Here is a 19,942-nt window from a genome sequence, read left to right on the forward strand (position 1 = left end):
GAGATTTATGTTTAGAAGGATCATGGAATATAAAGGTTAGAAATATTAACAGGAAGTTACCTCAGTGATCACCTGATTTCTTATAGGATGTGAGTAAATTCTGACTATTTTTGCATCTAGCATAAGGCTTGATCCATAACAAACAGTAACTAGTTGTTATACAGCAATATCCATTTAGCACTTTTGCAACCATGGAAAATTTTGTTCTTACAAAGAGTAAATATTTGTATTTTTTTTGGACTCAGGATATGGGCCCACTGGGTAGGATGAGTAATGCCATCTTCCTAGCTAAGGATGAGGAGTGGAAGAGAATTCGAGCCTTGCTGTCTCCCACCTTCAGCAGTGGAAAACTCAAAGAGGTGACTAAATGGACTGTTAGTTGAAATGTGTGTGTGTCTTGAGTCTCCACACCTAACAAACCATGCATGCCTTGTGTTTTGTGCTTAGATGTTCCCCATAATTGAAGAGTATGGAGATACTTTGGTAACATACTTGAGAAGAGAGGCAGAGAAAGGCAAGCCTATCAACATGAAAAAGTGAGTAGTGGTACATCCACTGTAGTTCAGGGAGAGGAAGGGCAGCGGGGACAGAAGGGTCATCCTTCTGTGTGTCTCACATGTCCAGCTACTTCTTGTTCCTTTTTCAACACTAGATGACAAATGTACATTTGAGAAAGAAACACGAGAGTGCCCAGCTCACAAGGGTAGAGGGTGGGTAGGAGGAGAAGGTGCTTGGTCACTACTGAGGTAAGGTTGTTCATCCTGTCTTGACCAAGAATGTGAATATTTCATACTTCTTGCTGCATGTGTTAAATCCCATGTCTTTCTCTCTCCTCAGAGTGTTTGGGGCCTACAGCATGGATGTGATCACAAGCGTGGCATTTGGTGTGAACGTCGATTCCCTCAACAATCCAAAGGACCCTTTTGTGGAAAAGGCCAAGGATTTCTTAAAAATAGATTTTTTTCACCCGTTTTTCTTTTCAATACGTATGTATGATGTTTCATCTGTCTTTTGACCCACTGATCTTGTGTGTGGCCATGATTGTCAGTTCTGCCTTTCTCTTCCACACTCTCTACAGCTAACAGTTCTATTGGAATAGAATTCACCCCCTTAAAGGCACAATCCAATATTTTTAGTGCTTTCAAAGACATGTATTCCATTACTCTTGTTTTACAACTTCATTTTTCTTTTAGACAGGGTCTCACTATGTTGCTGTAGCTGGACTGAAAGTTGTTGTGTAGACTAGACTGGTCTTGAATGCACAGGGATGCCCTGCCTCTGCCTCCTGAGTGCTGTGATTAGAGGGTTGTGCCACCATTCCTGGCTTTGTTTTAGAATTCATTTATTTTCCTTTGACAATATAACATAGATATACAATCTATCTTCATTATATTCTCCCCTCATTTTCACCTCTCTATTCCCACAGACACCAAAACACATCTTTCTTCCAATTTATTTCCCATTTTTTTTGGTCACCCAGTGAGTCCAGTCAGTGTTGCCTGCTAGGATACTCACATGTATTATTTGCGCAATTTCATGCAAGTAGTCAGTTCAAGATTCATCCATGCCATGGCTTTGAGATGGCATTTCACACCACCCCTCTCTGGCCCTTACTTTATTTTCACACCCTTTTTCGTGACGTTCCTTGAGCCTGGAGTGGAGGAAGTGTTGATACAGATGCTCCATGTAGGGCTCAGCACTTAACATCACTGTGATCACAGACTGTCATTTCTGTGACTGGCCTCTCTCATTTTGCACACTACAAATTTAAGCATGAGTCACTGTCTCCTGTGTTTATTAATAAATAATATTTAATATCTGTTGTGATGGAAAGTGATGTTGGTATTCCATGTTTGCCATGAAATTTGCTGCTATGACAATTTGCTTACAAGTTTCTGTTTGAATATATTTTTTCTTTTTTATTTATTAATAATTTCCACCTCCTCCCCCCTCCCTTTTCTCTCCTCCTCCCCACCTCCCCCTCCGCACCTGTCCCTCCCTCTCTAGTCCTAAGAGCAGTCTGGGTTCCCTGCCCCATGGGAAGTCCAAGGTCCTCCTCCCTCCATCCAGATCTATAAAGGTGAGCATCCAAACAAGCCAGGCTCCCACAAGGTCAGTCCATGTAATAGAATAAAAATCCAGAGCCACTGTCCTTGCCTTCTCAGTCAGCCTTCATTGCCAGCCACGTTCAGAGTGTCCATTATGATCACATGCTCCAACACTCCCAGTCCAGCTGGCCTTGGTGAGCTCCCATGAGATCAGTCCCAATGGCTCAGTGGGTGGACGCACCCCTCGTGTCCTGACTTCCTTCATGTTCTCCCTCCTTCTGCTCCTCATTTGGACCTTGGGAGCTAAGTCCAGTGCTCAAAGGTGGGTCTCTGTATCTCCATCCATTGCCCGATGAAGGTTCAATGGTGATATGCAAAATGTTCATCAGTGTGGCTATGGGACAATACCAGTTCAGGCACCCTCTCCTCTGCTGCCCAAGGAACAATCTGGGGATCTCTCCTTGGACCTGGAAACCCCTCTAGAGATAAGTCCCTAGCAAACCCTAAAATGGCTCCCCTAATTAAGATATTTACTTCCCTGCTCCCATATTCACCCTTCCTCCATCCCACCCATCCCATTCCCCCAAGTTTTCCCCAATCCTCCCGTTCTCCCCTGTCTCTACCCATCTCCACTTACATCCACCCCCACCCCCCAACCCTGTGCACCCATGTTTTGCCTGAAAATCTTGTCTATTTCTAATATCCATGAGAATAACTATATGATTTTCTTTAGGTTCACCTTCTTATTAAGCTTTTCTAGAATCACGAATTATAGGCTCGAAGTTCTTAAATTATGGCTAGAATCCATTTATGAGTGAGTACATACCATATTCCTCTTTTTGCATCTGGGATATCTCACTCAGTAAAGCATTTTCTATTTCCATTCATTTGCATGCAAAATTCAAGATGCCATTGTTTTTTATCGCCGAGTAAAACTCTAATGTGTATATGTTCCACACCTTCTTTAACCATTCTTCTATTGAAGGGCACCTAGGTTGTTTCCAGGTACTGGCTATTACAAATAGTGCAGCTATGAACATAGTTGAACAAATGTTTTTGTAGTATTATAGGGCATCTCTTGGGTATATTCCCAAGAGTGGAATTGCTGGGTCCTGAGGTAGGTTGACTCCCAGTATCCCGAGAAACCCCCACACTGATTTCCACAGTGACTGCACAAGTTTGCCTTCCCACCAACACTGGATGAGTGTTCCCCTCACTCCACATCCTCTCCAGCATAGGCTATCATTGGTGTTTTTGAGTTTAACCATTCTGACAGGTGTAACACGGTTTCTCAAAGTTGTCTTTATTTGCATTTCCTTGATCACTAAGGAGGTTGAGCATGATCTTAAGTGTCTTTTGGCCATTTGAATTTCATCTGTTGAAAATTCTCTGTTCAGTTCAGTACCCATTTTTTAATTGGGTCAATTAGAGTTTTAGTGTCTAGTTTCTTGAGTTCTTTGTACATTTTGGAGATCAGATCTTTGTCTGATGAGGGGTTGGTGAAGATCTTATCCCAAGCAATAGGTTGCCTTTTGGTCTTAATGACAGTGTCCTATGCTTTACAGAAGCTTCTCAGTTTCAGGAGGTCCCACTTATTCATTGTTGCTCTTATTGTCTGTGCTACTACAGTTCTTCCTAGGAAGTGCTCTCCTGTGCCTTTGTCTTGTTCCAGATTTTAGTGGAATGGCTTTGAGTTTCTCTCCATTTAATTTAATATTAGCTATCAGATTGCTGTATATTGCCTTTATCATATTTAGGAATGAACCTTGTATTCCTGATCTCTCCAAGACCTTTATCATAAAGGGGTGTTCAATTTTGTCAAATGCTTTTTCAGCATCTAATGAAATAATCATCTGGTTTTTTTCCTTCCGTATATTTATATGATGGATTACGTTGATAGATTTTCGTATGTTGAACCAGCCCTGCCTCTCTGGGATGAAGCCTACTTGATCATAATGTATAATTTTTTGGATGTGTTCTTGGATTCTGTTTGCGAATATTTTATTGAGCATTTTTGCATCAATGTTTGTGAGTGAGATTGGTCTGAAATTCTCTTTCTTGGTTAAGTCTTTGTGTGGTTTGGGTATCAGGGTGACTGTAACTTCATAAAAGGAGTTAGGCAATGACTCTTCTGTTTCTATTTGTGAAACACATTAAGGAGTATGGATATTAATTCTACTTGGAAGATCTGATAGAATTCTGCATTGAAACCATCTGGTCCTGGGCTCTTTTTGGTAGGGAGGTTTCTGATGACAGCTTCTATTTCCTTGTGACTTATAGGTCTGTTTAAACTGCTCACCTGGTCTTGACTTAATTTTGGTAAATTGTATTTATCTAAAAAAGTGAATATGCTTTTTTTGTTTCTTTTTTGTTTTTTCCCTTTTTTGATTTTATTGAGCTCTATATTTTTCTCTGCTTTCCTCCCTGCCTACTCCCTCATATTCAACCCTCTTCCAAGGTCCTCATTCTTCCAAATTTCTCAGGAAATCTTGTCTTTTCATACCCATGTAGATTAGATCTGTTTATGTCTCTCTTAGAGTGCTCATTGTTGTCCAGGTTCTCTGGGATTGTGATTTGTGGGCTGATTTTCCCTGCTTTATGTTTAATAAACACCTATTATTGAGTACTTATGATAATTGTATTTCTGGGTCAGTGTTACATCACTCAAAATGTTATTTTCTAGCAGTATCCATTTGCCTGCAAAATTCAAGATGTCTTTTTTTTCTGCTGTGTAGTACTCCATTGTGTGAATGTACCATATTTTTCTTTTTCCATTCTTCGGTCAAAAACATTTTGATTGTTTCCAGGTTCTAACTATGACAAACGAAGCTGCTATGAACATAGTTGAACAAATGTCCTTGTGGTACATTTAAGCATCCTTTTGACATATACCCCAAAGTAGTTTTGCTGGGTCTTGAGGAAGGTTGTTTCCTACATTTTTGAGAAATAGACACACTGACATCCAAAGGGGTTGTACCAGCTTGCATTCCCACCAGCAGTGCAGAAGTGTTCCTTTACCCCACAACCTCTCCAGCATAAGTTGTCATCAGTGTTTTTAATCTTGACCATTCTTACAGGTGTAAGATGGAATCTCAGAGTTGTTTTGATTTGCATTTCTCTGATTACTAATTATGTCGAATATTTCCTTCAGTGTCTTTCAGCCATTTTAGAATCCTCTGTGGAGGGTTCTCTGTTTAGGTCTATATTTCATTTTTATTGGATTATTTGTTATTTTGATGACCAATTTCTTGAGTTCTTTTTATATTTTGGAGATCAGACCTCTGTCTTATGTGGAGTTAGTTAAGATTTTTTCCCATTCTGTAAGCTGTCATTTTATCTTGTTGGCCATATCCTTTGCTTTACAGAAGCTTTTCAGTTTCAAGAGTTTCCATTTGTTAATGGTTTCTCTCAGTGTCTGTGCTCAGGTTATATTTAGGAAGTGGTCTCCTGTGCCAATGCGTTCAAGTGTACTTCCCACTTTCTCTCATATAGGCTTCAGTGCGGCTGGCTTTATGTTGAGGTCTTTGATCATTTGGACTTGAGTTTTGTGCATGGTGTTAATTAGGGGTCTATTTTCATTCTTATACATGTTGATATCTAGTTATGCCAGCACCATTTGTTAAATATGTTTTCTTTTTTCCATTTGATATTTTTTGCTTCTTTCTCAAATATCAGTTGTTCAAAAATGTCTGGATCAATATCCAGGTCTTCTATTTGGTTCCATTGGTATTCCTGTCTCTTTTTAAGCCAATACCAGGCTTTTTTCAGTATTGTAGCTCTGTGGTTTTTATGTTTTGGGGTATACCACCAGAATCATTGTTTCTGAGTCACATTAAACTACTGAACATGTTTTCCACAGTTAGCAGCAATTTTTATGTCATCTAGAAATGTAGGAGAGTTCCCAGTTTCTTCATGATCCACCCAATACTTGGCTCTTCAGTGATTGTGATCATTGCTCCTTAGTAGATGTTCTTTATGCTGAACTTATGGTTTTGATGAGCTTTGCCCCAGTCCAAATTCAATTAAAAAAAAAAAGCAAGTGTGGTAATGTCTACTTTTAGGTGATGTCTTTTACATCGTTGAATTACTTTGACATTTTAAAAAGATTTGTATATTTTTATGTTATGTATATGGTGTTTTGTTTGCATAAATATATACCACATGCATGAAGTTCCTGTTGAGGCCATAAAAGGGCATTGAATCCCCTGTATCTGAAATTGCACACGGTTGAGAGCAGCCATTTGAGTTCTGGGAATCAAACCTGAGTTATTTGTAGAGCATCTGTGTTACCTGTAGAGTCATCTCTCCAGTCCTTTTGCTATTTTTTTGTGAGTGTTCTGGGTACAATTAGCAGTGGTGTTTCATTTGGGGTGTTAATACTTTCTCTGTGAGTTACATTTCTATCCACATATCATGTGACCTTTTGTCTACATTCCACCTTTCTTCAACATCTAATATTATTCTTTCCTGGTCTTCTTTTGAGGATTATTCTATATCCACTTATACCTGTTCACATATTTACATTTATTCATTAAAGGATAGACACTGGAAGTGAGGGAGATTGTGTGATTTTTCTCTCTTTCAGAGTTTGGGTCATCTTTCTTTGAACTTGGCTTTAAAGAAGTTCTGGTTACCAAATTTAGGTCTTGTGCTTGCACAGCAAGTATTTTATCAATAAGTCATCTCTCCTTCCCTGGAGTTAATTATTTAAAATGTTATTTTATAATGTGATGTTTGATAATTTGAGATTTAAAATTATAAGGCTGTAAGCTTCTCTGCCTTTTCTCTGCTAATCTTGGTGTATCTTCATTTCATAAACTTTCAAGACATTTTCAGTTCCTTTGCTATGTGGAGGAGATCCTAGAATCTCTTGCATGCTAGGCATGTACTCTATAATGAAACCGTATCTCAAGAAATTTTCCAATCACCTCCTGGAGTTCTTTGGCATTCTTAGTTATTAAGAGTGTATTGATTAATTTGTACATACCTCTGACTTTCCTTAGATTCTTTCTGATGCTAGTTTAAACAAAACTATATCATGTCAGTCGAGAAACAAATTATATCTGGGCTACTCTTTCTTTATTACTTATTTATTAGATAACATTAAATTGATTTACTCATTTGTGTGTATGTGAGTGTGTGTGTATTTGCATGTATGTAGTAAAACTTTTCTTTGACCTGCCACCTCACAAATAATGACGTGGAAACTTAGTATTAATTATGAAAATTTGGCTTTAGCTTAGATTTTCCCCAACTATCTTTTACAACTTAAATTAGCCTGTTTCTTTTAATCTGTGTTCTGTCTTGTGGCATTGTTACCTCTTTTCCATATTGTACATCTGCCTTCTTCAGTATTTCCCTTGCATCTCTCTGCCTTACTTTTTCTTAGAGTTCTTCTCTTTCTCAAGAAATCATGCCTATTTACTTCTGCCTAACTATGCCATTTAGTTTATTATTAATCCAATCATAATGACATAGCTTCATGCAATGTAAACAAATATTCTGCAACCCCCCATCTCTGTGTGTGAGTGTTTATGACTGCCTTGGTGTTTGTGTGAAATGTAGAGATCAGAGGACAACTTACAGTAGTTGGTTGGTTCTCTCCTTCCATATCATGGGATGCAGGGATCAAATTCAAGTTGCCTGGTTTTTTTTTTTTTTTGCATGACTCTTTAGCTGTTGAACCATGTCACTGGTCCCTGTCTGTATTTTGGATCCACAGAATCTTCAGATGCAGAGTTTAAACCAAGAGTTATATTTTTTCCTATGGCTACTCCAGAGTACAGAAAGATCATTATGGTAGTGACCCAGTGTGAGAAAGGTCTCAGAGAGAGTGGTTGCTTGATACACTGGTGACTTATTCTTTGGGTTGCTTCATGATTTCTCTAACTGAAACTTTCATTTCCACTAAAACTAATTCTTTATCTTTCCTTTCCAGTTCTCTGTCCATCCCTTATCCAAATCTATGAGATGTTAAATGTCTCCATGTTTCCAAAAAAATCAATAGAATTTTTCAAAAAATTTGTGGAAAGAATGAAAGAAAATCGCCTTGCTTCTAACCAGAAGGTAAAACGTGGTTGTCTCATGAGATGTACAGGTTTTGATAATGGGTTGAACTGTGAACATATGAGTTATGTGTTTTTCTTCATCTATCACTAAAGGTAGACAGAGAAGACCAAATTTAGAGAGATAAAAAGAGCAATTATGTTTCTGGAGGAGGAAAAATGAAGTTTTGAAAATTGATTGAGAATAATCTATAAATTAACCTTTAGCAATAGGAATGAAAACAAGAGTGCCCTGCCTGAGGATTGAAATTAAAAATATGTCAAAGTATGAGACCTGTGTAAGATCAACATCGTCAAATCTTCACCTTAGATGAGAGAGGATCTTTTCAAGCCCCATCTCTATGTGAGAAACTATTGGCTTTTGATGACTGCAGAGGGTGGGTGTTACTAGTAGTAGGTTTCCCATACAGTTAATCACATATTGACAGCACCAGTTGGACTCATTGGGTTATAAAAAGAATATTTTATGATTTTGCATGGATAAACAATATAAGGGTATAATAGGAACTGAATGGAAGAAATGATGGGGGTAGATATGGCTATATTTTATTATATAGATCTATAAAATTCCCTAAGAATAGACAAAAATAATTAAAAGGGGAATACTATTTTCATTTCCTTAAAAAACGTTGATTTCAAAAAATAAAAGTTATTGTTTAAAATTGTATTCTTTGTAATTTATTATAAGAGTGGTTGATGTATCAGTTGGATTGCTTACTTGTTTAGCCACTGGTGCTTTTGTTCTGTGATGATTCAAGCAACCCAGCTGCATTCGTGAATTTAAAGGAGCTACATTTACAGGAAGGAAGTTAAGTTTCTCCACTCCAGATTCAACTCTGACTTCTGACATCACCATTGACCTTCTATTTTTGCAACTTCTCTTTTGCTTCCAGCACCGAGTGGATGTTTTTCAGCTGATGATTGACACACAAAATAATTCCAAAGACAACGAGTCTCATAAAGGTAATCAATTACTCCCTGGTCTAGGAGACTCTCAGGGACGGAGCAGGTCACTCAAAAATGTATGGGAAGGTTTTTTTTTTATCAGAAGAATACCTCTTTCAGGTTACTGAAAGGATGTGGCTATTATCTACATGGAATTTTCTAGAAGCACATGCTCACAAGTTTATATCAAACATGAAGGGTAGTCATGATGGGAGTCTTCATTGGTCTCTCTGTGTTACTTAGGTCTGCACAGGTGATGTTTTTGTCTTTCCCTGTAAGACAGAGTAGGAACTCACTAGGAACTCTGCCTAGATAACCGAGTCTACATCCAGTCAGGAGACATGTACCCAAATAGTGCTGATGCTTTCTGGGAGTTACTGGTGTACAAGTACTTTATCCTAATCTATAGTGAAGATTTAATTTTCTTTGTGTGTTGGATAAGTGATATCTGGGGAAACCTTCTTTGTACAAACCCATTGCTTCTCTTCATTATTTTACACACTTAAAAGCAATTATAGAATTTAACCTTTTCAGGTGGGATATGTATGTGTGTGTATTTGTATGTGCACATGTGCATACCAATAAGTGTGTGAATGGGTATCAGAAGAAGGCAACAAGTGTTTTGCTCAATCACTCTCTGCCTTATTTCCTCCAGACAGAGTCTCTTATTAAACCTGGAGCTAGTCTGGCAGTCAACTGGTCCCAGAGATCCATGGATTTGAGTGTGTTACCACACTTGTCTTTTTACATGAGCATTGAGGATTCAAACTCAGGTCCTCATGCTTGTCCAGCAGGTTCTCTTACCCACTGAACCATCACTCTAGCCTCCCTTCTAGGTTTACGTTTTAATTTAAAACCATTATTACTGTCATGGTTGCAAAATGATGGTATCCCAATTCCGTTTTTAATTCTACATGTGTGCATCAGTAGCTAATATAAAGGGAATCTTCCGTTCTTGCATATCTTCGTATTTCTAGCGCACACAATCACTTATATATAGCAATATGATCTTCTAGGATCCCAAGTTTGTTTTCTAAAGTCATCGTGGGTTTCATGTTTAAATTTTCTCCAGACTGTGCACTTGAAACCCTTTAATGTGTTCAGCTAACTCCAAATTTTTCTGTATCTCCTTTTCCTTTTGAGACCAGGTTTTATGTAGCCCTGGCTGACATCACAGTCATGGTGTGCTTGAGAATGTCCTTTTAACTTCTATACTACCATGCCTAGTTTATACAGTGCTGGAGATGGAGCACATGGCTTCATACTTGCCAGGCTAGCTCTCCACCTTCACCTCGACCATTATGTTTCATTTTTTATAGCTAAAAAAGATGTTAATTTAAAAATACTCCCTTATTGTGGCTTATAGTCCAATTTTAACTTAGTAGCAAGTACTTACACTAACTGGTTGAAAGAAATTACCAAGAACAGAATCATATCACTCATGGCAAAAGGTTTACAACTGCCTGTATCTCAAGCTCTGTGTGCTCCAATTCATCTTCTGCTCTCCGTGGGAACTTGTATACATGTATCTGCACACACACATAAAAAACTTAAGCTCAGTTAAGTTTAGTTCAGTTCCCAATACCTATTCCTGAAAACTCACAAGTTTCTAAAATCCATTTCCAGTGAATCAGATGCCTGCTTCTGGACTCCAAGAGCACTTCTCTCCATGTAACACCCCTACACTCACAAATACACATAAATAAAAAATAAAAATAAATCTTAAATATAGGATAAATAATGTGTCTTGTAGTTACCTAATTATGATGAGGAACAGAGCATAAACAATGGGACATCTGGCTGAAGCAATCTTCCCCTTCTCTGACTGTGTCACATGGATGTCAGATTGATAACAGTCCCAAAATGACAGAATGAATGGCTTCTCCATATTTATCTTTAGGGAAACAGGAGCCTCAATTTATTTTCTCCTTATCTCTTTTGTGTTTGTCCACCCTGACCTGACTTTCCTGAACTATTTTCTTCCTTTCAGCTCTGACTGACATGGAGATCGTGGCCCAGTCAATTATTTTAATTTTTGCTAGTTATGAAACCACCAGCAGCACACTTGCCTTTGCCCTGCATTCACTGGCCACTCACCCTGATATCCAGAAGAAACTGCAAGAAGAGATCGATATGGCTCTGCCCAATAAGGTGAATGGATGATACTTGGAGTAGAAGAGAAAAAAGACAACTTCTCATCTCGTGCAATGGAGCATGTGTGCATGTGCGTGTGAGAGGGAAAGAGAGAGAGAGAGAGAGAGAGAAACAGTGAGAGTGAGTGTCTTTGTATGTGTGCATGTGTGTGTGTGTGTGTGTTTTCACGTGTATGGAGGTCATATGTCTACAATTGGTATTATTCTTAATCACTCTTTCTTCACCTGCTTTTTGTCACACATTCTCACTGAACCTGGAGCTTTTCAATTTTTCTATGCTATCTTGTCAACGTACATACTCTGCTCGTCCCCCACTCACAGGATTATAGATATGTGCCACTGTGTCTGGCTTTATGCATGGCACGTGTCAAAACTCAGGTCCTTGGGCTTGCATAACAGACACTTTAATAATTGAGACATCTTTCTAGCCTGAAGTGATAGGTAGTTATTCTAATCACTATGTAAGAGACTGGATAGGTGTTTCAATGACTGCTCTTTAAGAAGATCCAGGTTTGATTCCCAGCACCTACGTGGCAGCTCTCAACTGCCTGTAATGCCAGTCACAAAAGATCTGATACCCTCTTTGGACTTTTGTGGGCACTACATTCATAGGGTTCATTTACACACATGTACACAAAACACCTCCTCACATCAAATAAAACAATTAAAAATCCATTTAAAATAGATTGTAAGTGCCTAGGCCTTTTTAAATGCTGAACTCAGCTTTGGAACTACTGAGAACACAGAAATACAATGCAGACCTATTGAATGTTAATGTAAAATCTCAGCACAAATCTTTTTCTTTCTTCACAGGAACCTCCCAACTATGATAAAGTGATGGAGATAGAGTACCTTGACATGGTGCTGAATGAAGTCCTCAGATTATACCCAGTTGGCATGAGACTTGACAGATTCTGTAAACAGGATGTGGAAATTGATGGTGTGCTTGTTCCCAAAGGGTCTGTAGTGGTTATACCAGTTTATGCTCTTCACCATGACCCACAGTACTGGCCAGAGCCTACAGAATTGCGCCCTGAAAGGTACCAGGATCATAGGAATGGGAACTAACTCTGATCTATGATGGCCTGTATATGCTATGGTGTCTGTTATGGGAAGATGATCTAAATGTGATTTTGCACCCATTTGCATTTTGCAGTAAAATGAGAAAAAAGGAGAGAGGAAGAGAGACAAGAAAAATGTGAGAATTTGAATACAGAATGTTTTTTCCTTGTTCCTCAAGTAGCAAATAACCTGAATTGTGAGACAGGAACCCATTTTCCATCAGTCTGACTGACATGTGCTTTTCAGGCATGGAACCCAGCATTATGCTGAATGAACTTTCAGATTTAAAGATGTATTTTGTTTTTCTCTTTTTTTAATTCATGAACAATTACATGCATATATTATGTATTTTGGACATTTCTATCTGACATTACTCTGTTTTATCTCCCTCCCTCACTTGTTGAATTTCTACTTGTTCTATTCAAGGCTTCCTTCTATTTTCATGAGCTCTTTATTTCTAGTGACTCATGAGTTTAGTTAGAGTTGATTGCATAAGTATAGATATAGAAGTTATTTACTGGAGTATGGACAAATCACCAAGAGTACACCATTGAAGAGAAAATTCCCTTCTCCTGGCAACTATTCATCGTACAAAATTGCTTACTAAGGTGAAATTTCTGGAACTCCCTCCCTCATCCTTGATGGAATGTATCAGGATGGTCTAGACTTGTGTAGGCAACCACAGCTGCTGGGAGTTCATGAGTTCAATGGCTGTGTCAGGTCCCGAAGATAGTGTTTCACAACACCCCTTTCATTCCCTGGCTCTTATGTCATTCTGCTCTGTCGTCTGAGATGTTTTCTAAGATGTTCCTTGAGCTTCTGAGATGTTCCATGAGCTTTGGAGGGGATGATACAGATGTCCATTAAGTGCCGAGCACTCCATCACTCTTTGTCAGCATTTTGACCAGTTATGAGTCTCTGTGCTAACTGTTTCCAACTGCAATCAGAAGCTTCACAGACCAAGACTAATAGCAGCACTAATTTTTGTGTATAAACATGAATATTCAGAAGACAGTTTGATACCATATCCACTTAGCAAAACAACAGTAGTACATTCTCTCATCGAGCTTATGACCACCCTGCACAGAAGAGTTTGAACAGATTTATAGTATCAGGCATTAATTCCCCCCTATAAATTGGAACTCCAATCCAATCAGGTGGTGGTTAATTACCTATAATCCATAACAACATTATTACACTAGTGGGCACATAGCATGCATTTTGTCTCTGACAGCATTTGTTTTCTCTACCATATGGAAAGTCTATAGGACAAGGGGTTTGGAAAAGACATTTTGTGTACAATTCTCATCTGTATGTTACTGTTCAGTTGTCTAAAGGCAAATTCTTGTATGTAGCTGTTATGCTTCTGTCATTTGCTAACTTGTCATTACTGTGTGTCTCCAGGTTCAGCAAGGAAAACAAGGGCAGCATCAATCCTCATGTATACCTGCCCTTTGGAAATGGACCCAGGAACTGCATTGGCACGAGGTTTGCTCTCATGAACATGAAACTTGCTCTTACAAAAGTCCTGCAGAACTTCTCCTTCCAGCCCTGTAAGGAAACACAGGTGAGGAAAAATACTACCTCAAAAAATAATGTTTTCAATTGAAGGTTCTGTGGAGAAAAAGTAATACTCTTCTTTGAGTTTTACTAATTTGTTTTATGAGGAAATGAATTATTTGTACCCAGGGGCCTTTGGTTCTGTGTCAATATAGAGTATAACTGTAGCATTCTGATGAGTTAGCAGGTTGATATGAAAAGATTATATGCATTCTGTTTGAAGTTCCAGTCATGTTAACTGAAGTTAGTGTATATCATGTGCTAGCCAGAGGTGCAGTGATCATGACTTCATGTTTGTTGGGCGGTGGTCTCTACTTCATAGCTAAAAGAAGCTCTCCTCTTACAGTCTTGTCATTTCCTGGCTTCATTAGAATCACCGAGGAGCTTTACAACTCATTTATGGAGTCTGAGATGTTTCTCAGTTGGTAAAGTTCTTCCCTAGCATTCACAAAGCCCTGGTTCCCATGCACAGTGCTGCATGAGGTAGCTGTGGTGGTGCATTCCTGTAATCCTTGAACTCAGGAGGTAGAGGCAAGAAGATCAGAAGTCCAAGTAATTCTTGACCACTTAGTGAATTTGAAGCCTGTGTGCGTTACATGACACCTGGTCTCAAAGACAAAAGTGAAACTCATGATGCCTGGCTATTTCTTAAATCCAAAAATAATTCACCCACAGTTTGACTTTAAAAGCTCATTGCTGACTCAGCATGTGAGACCAAGTTGAGAATCATTATTTTAAAGCACAATTGCCAGGGCTCAAAAGATGACTCAGCATTTATGAACACTCGGTGCTCTTGAATAGGACCTGGTTTCAGTTCCCTTCCCCTACATGGTGCCTCACAACCGTTTTCAAGCACAGTTACAAGGGCTTGGGTGTGCTTCTTTAACTTCTGTTGATCCTGCACACACGTAGTATACATGCCTATGTGCAAACTAAACATTCCCATACATGAAATAAAAATAAACGAATCTTTCCAAAGTTGCTGGTTTTGTTGAAAGAGAGTAGGTGGGTGTGGTGGTACACACCTTTAATCCCAATGCCTGGGATCCAGAGGCATATTGGCCTCTGTGACTTCAAGGGGTAGAGGTAGATTGACCTCTGTGACCTCAAGGTGTGGTAGTACACGCCTTTAATCCCAATGCCTGGGAGGCAGAGACAGATCTCTGTGAGTTCAAGGTGTGGTAGCATACACCTTTAATCCCAGCACTGGGGAGGCAGAGACAGGAGGATCTCTGTGAGTTCAAAGACAGCCTGGTCTACAGTGTTATTCCAGGACAAAGATATACAAAGATCCTGTCTCAAAAAGTAAAAGTAAAAATAAAAGAAATAGAGGTTAAAATAAAGCCACATAAAGATGAAAAATGCACAGAGAATCTTCATACTGTATGCTATTATGCTCTCTTTAAATTGTTTGATTGCTGAGGAAGGAGCAACAACTGCTAAAAGACTTTTGTTTATAAATGCTGCTAAACTAACCCAAGATAGGAATTTTGAAAATACCTTGGCTTCAAAACTGAAGTCAAAAGGTATGTTACTTTGAAAAAGAGATTTTGCTTTTGTTTCCACAAAAAATGAGAGACTTTAGATTTATTCAGAGTTAAGAATAATCACCTTTGACCAAGGGAGGCCACCTAAAAAATCTCTGACAGAAACAGATGGCCCAGATGTCTGAGTTCTTCATCCAAAACAGGTTCAAGACTGCTGCCTGAGATGATCAAAACTCACAGGATACTCCAGTTATGACTTGATTATAACTCTAAATTTTCTTTAGGTCCCCTTAAGACTATCAGCGCCCCCAACCAACAAAATGTAGCCTAAAATACTATGCCCACATTCCCAACAAATGGATTATGAGTATTTTCCTTTGTTTAAAAAAAAAGAGAGGGAAATGGTGCGGGAGAATTATCTGTATTCTGTCAATCATATTTTAATAAAACGATGATTGGCTAGGCAGGCAGTATAGGCGGGAAAGCCAGACAGGAAGTAGGGGTGGAGCAAAGAGACTGGGAGTATTCTGGAAGCAGAAGCTCTCTCTCAGCCATTCCTGTACAGACCACCAAAGAGGCAGCATGTAACTTGCCCAACAGAAAAAGGTACGGAGCCATTATGGCTAACATAGATGAGAATAATGGGTTAATATAAGTTATAAGAGTTAACAAGAAGCCTGACCTAATGAGCCAATCAGTTTATAACCTTATGGAGTCTTGTGTGTGATTTTCTTTGTTGCTTGCCGGCTGTTGGGGTACTGGGAGGGACAAAAACCCCAACAAGCCAGGCCTCATACTACAATGATGCCTGGCTATTTCTTAAATCCAAAAATAATTCACCCACAGTTTGACTTTAAAAGCTCATTGCTGACTCAGCATGTGAGACCAAGTTGAGAATCATTATTTTAAAGCATAATTGCCAGGGCTCAAAAGATGACTCAGCATTTATGAACACTCGGTGCTCTTGAATAGGACCTGGTTTCAGTTCCCTTCCCCTACATGGTGCCTCACAACCGTTTTCAAGCACAGTTACAAGGGCTTGGGTGTGCTTCTTAAACTTCTGTTTATCCTGCACACACGTAGTATACATGCCTATGTGCAAACAAAACATTCCCATACATGAAATAAAAATAAACGAATCTTTCCAAAGTTGCTGGTTATGTTGAACTCCAACTTTAATGGACATCTTAACAGTTCTGCCTCACTTCTCTGGAGTTCTTGCTCCAGAAAACAGGTAGTTGCCATATTTCCATAGATCATGTATCTTTTCTCATTTTTATCTGCTTTGCTACCTTAAGTTCTTGTTCATTCCTCAAATGAATATTCTTCTTCTTAAGTTTCTTTCCTCATTTATTATATGATCTACTTTTGTTCCTGAAGGCATTTTTTATAACATCTACTAATGCTTCATCATTAAAGCCACCAGTTTTAATGTGGCTCTTTTTTCTCTCTGTATTGAAGAATATAATTTCTCTGATCTAATAGTCACCTCATCTTATTTCTTCTAGAAACTACAATTTGTTCTTTTAGGAGAGTTTGTGCATTGAAAATCTCCAGTAAATGGTTTAAAGTATGGTTAACAATTATAATAATTTTTTTCAGGAAAACTTTAAGTCAAATAAATCATTAACAGATACCATTAGTGTACATTTTTTTGTTATTTTCTTCAAGACAGGGTTTCTCTGTAGCTTTAGAGCCTGTCCTGGAACTAGCTCTTGTAGACCAGACTGGCCTTGAACTTATAGAGTTCCGCTTGCCTCTGCCTCCTGAGTGATATGCTTAAATGTGTGTGCCACCACCACCCTGCTTAGTATGTATATTTTTATAAACATCTGTTTTTAATACTTTTATGCAAGACACATGAATACTACTTAAAAGTTTAAAGGAATATAATTGAACATTTGGACAAATTGTTTATAATTTTCTGAAAAACTTGTTCCTGTTCATGCAAAGGGATAGCTAATATTTACAGAACTTGTGTATTAGGATTTGTCTTCTCTTTGTCAATTAATTTTATTCATGGATAAATAGAGCAATAAAAATGCTTTTGTGATTTATGATTTAAGGCAGTTATGTAGTTTTATTCCCATACATCCTCACTTATTTTTCTACTTTCTCACTAAAGCATTTAAACTATAAGCATGTACAGGGATTTAGACAGACAAAGCACAGACTAGTTTTGAGAGCCCACAACACACTTGACATTGGAAAATTCACCGAGGAGGTCTATTCATTTTAAATTTGACACTTCTATATCTTCATGAGAACTTTTCTCTCATTCCTTGTCCTGGGATCAGAATATACTCTGTTTGAGGCATTCCCCCACCATCTCGGAATAGCATGAGGCTAAAGCAGCATTTAAAACACTTAAGGACTCAGTTCAACCAACCCATCATCACATGACAAGAGTAGAAGTTAGAAAAGCAAACAAGTATCTCTCCTATCAAAGTCTTTTCCTGAATAGACTCAGTTGTAGGGGTGACATATATAGGAAGTGAGGACTGCTCACATATTTGAAATGTATCTGCTCAGAGTACCAAGTTTCAACAAATCAAAAATAACTTCTCAGGACTTAGAAAAATATTATCACATAATAGCTAAGAATGTGGTTCAAAAATGTTAACCTTGTCTGTTTTACTCTAAATCAACACAGAACAGAAATAACATAAACCAACATGACTTCATCTCAGGTCCTATATACAGTAGATTCTCAATCAACATTTTACCCAATGCATGGTTTACATATATACTCTCACCATCTCATTGGGGCAGATTGGAGAATAAGGAAGTTAAAATATTTGATGTTAAATGTAGCTTTTATATTTCTGCAAAGAATTATCATCTTGAAATTTTTAAGCATTTCTTCTGGGATTGCTGTTAGTTTACTCATTAATTTTTTAAATTTATTTTACACTATTGCAGATCCCTATGAAATTAAGCCGAGAATATCTGATTCTACCAGAAAAACCCATTGTTCTAAAGGTTGTGCCACGTGATACAATCACAACTGGAGCATGATTTTCCATCAAAGACTTGATGTGTTCCTCAAGAATGTGATGCCTAAGAACGTTGCAAACTTTGGTTTACTTCATGAATAAAACCCCTGAGAAGATAGGGTTTAGTTTAGTGGCCTTGAGGGATCATTATGAGGTTTCAGACACCCATTGAACTTTTTAAGTATCAAAACTCAGTATAAACAAAATGACTAAGTCAGTGATAGAATGAGAAATTTATCTTTTGTTGTCTTCATAGGACCACCTCAATTCACATTTGGTTCACTCCATCAGTTCTTTTGACCTTTTTTAAGAGCAACCTAGCCTCTGTAAATTGATCAATAATGAGTTTTTATGAAAATGTGAAGCATTGTGACATTTCTTAGTATAAAATTGGATCAGATGCTTAGTTGCAATATTCTACAATAAACGTTACACTGAAAATGTAAACATCTCTTTTAAAAAATAAATACATTTGCCTGTTTATTTGCATCCCAGCTAGTTTTTTCTCCCATCCTCTCCTCCCATTCCTTTTCCCTACCACCCTGACCTGTTCCCATTTCCCCATGCACTCTTCCTCCATTTCTGTTTTGGAAAGGTCACGTCTCCCATGAGAAGTGAATAAACCAAAGACTATGAAGTTGTAGTAAGACTAAGCACCTCCCATGTTATAGGACTGGGCTGAATGAGGAGTAGAGTTCCAAAAGTCTGTAGAAGAATCAGAGACAGCCCCTGCTCCTGATGTTAAGAGTTCCACAAGAGGACCAAATTACACAGCTCTAACATACATGCAGACTGCCTAGGTCAGTCCCATGTGGGCTCCCTGGTTGTCAGTTCAGTCTGTGTGTTCCTATGAGGCCAAATTAGCTGATTCTGTGAGTCTTATTGTGGTGTTCTTGACTCCTCTGGCTTCTACAATTCTTTCACTTCCTTTTATGGAGGATTCGCTGAACTCCACCTAATGTTTGTTTGTGAGTCTGGGTCTGTTTCCATCAGTGGTTGGATGAAGCCACTCTGATGACAACTGGGATAGGAATAGGCTGGTCATAGATGATGACCAGTTCAGGCTAAGTATCAGCTATTGCTAGGGGTCTTGACTTCGGTCATCGTTACAGATTTCTAGGAGATTACCTTGCATCAGACTTTTACCAGACTCTGAAATGCCCCCACTTTCCAATGTTATCTATTAGTACTCTCATTCTCTTTGCCCTGCAACCTGACCACTCATGTTTCCACAAATATAAGCACCTGCCCTCAGTCCACTCACAAAATTTCTTCTATTTTTCCTTCCCAGGGATATCTCAGCATCCTTCCTCTAACAACTTATTTAAAATCCATTTTTATGTTTGATGAGAACTTCATATTTGGATTATAATAATTAATTTCCTACTCTCCTACCAGATCTTCCTCTATCTTCCTTCCCACCCAAATTTATATTCTCTCCAACTATTTCAAACTAAACCAAGCCATGGAGTCCAGTTCATGTTGGATAGTATTCCTGAGTGTGATGCCTGCCCTGGATTGCAGCTGACATACTCAGTGTCTCCCCATTGATTTTCCCTCTCTCAGGGGTATGAAGTTGACAATATCTCCTTGGCTAGGGCAGGATGCTGAGTTTCTGTATGCTAG

At 38.5% G+C, this 19,942-nt stretch overlaps 1 protein-coding gene across 5 annotated transcripts in view; it reads left to right on the forward strand.

Moving 5' to 3' along the window:
* Positions 1-19,942, forward strand: part of LOC125399853 (cytochrome P450 3A11-like) — a 48,780-nt gene that overhangs the window by 14,544 nt on the left and 14,294 nt on the right. For 3 of the 5 annotated variants that reach the window (XR_015000516.2, XR_015000517.2, XM_048433453.3), the window contains exons 5-12: positions 246-359; positions 448-536; positions 838-986; positions 7,987-8,114; positions 9,007-9,076; positions 11,049-11,209; positions 12,025-12,251; positions 13,678-13,840. Coding sequence is in view for 3 of the 5 variants with exons in the window: in XM_048433453.3 (XP_048289410.3) it covers positions 246-359; positions 448-536; positions 838-986; positions 7,987-8,114; positions 9,007-9,076; positions 11,049-11,209; positions 12,025-12,251; positions 13,678-13,840 (1,101 nt within the window). In the remaining 2 variants the exon portion in view is untranslated. Of the gene's footprint in view, positions 1-245; positions 360-447; positions 537-837; positions 987-7,986; positions 8,115-9,006; positions 9,077-11,048; positions 11,210-12,024; positions 12,252-13,677; positions 13,841-18,242; positions 18,798-19,942 lie in introns of those variants that run through there. The other 2 variants (XM_048433452.3, XM_048433454.3) reach the window with 1 other exon arrangement.

This window comes from Myodes glareolus, chromosome 2 (genome assembly GCF_982192425.1).
Source record: "Myodes glareolus chromosome 2, mMyoGla1.1, whole genome shotgun sequence".
Taxonomy (NCBI): domain Eukaryota; kingdom Metazoa; phylum Chordata; class Mammalia; order Rodentia; family Cricetidae; genus Myodes; species Myodes glareolus.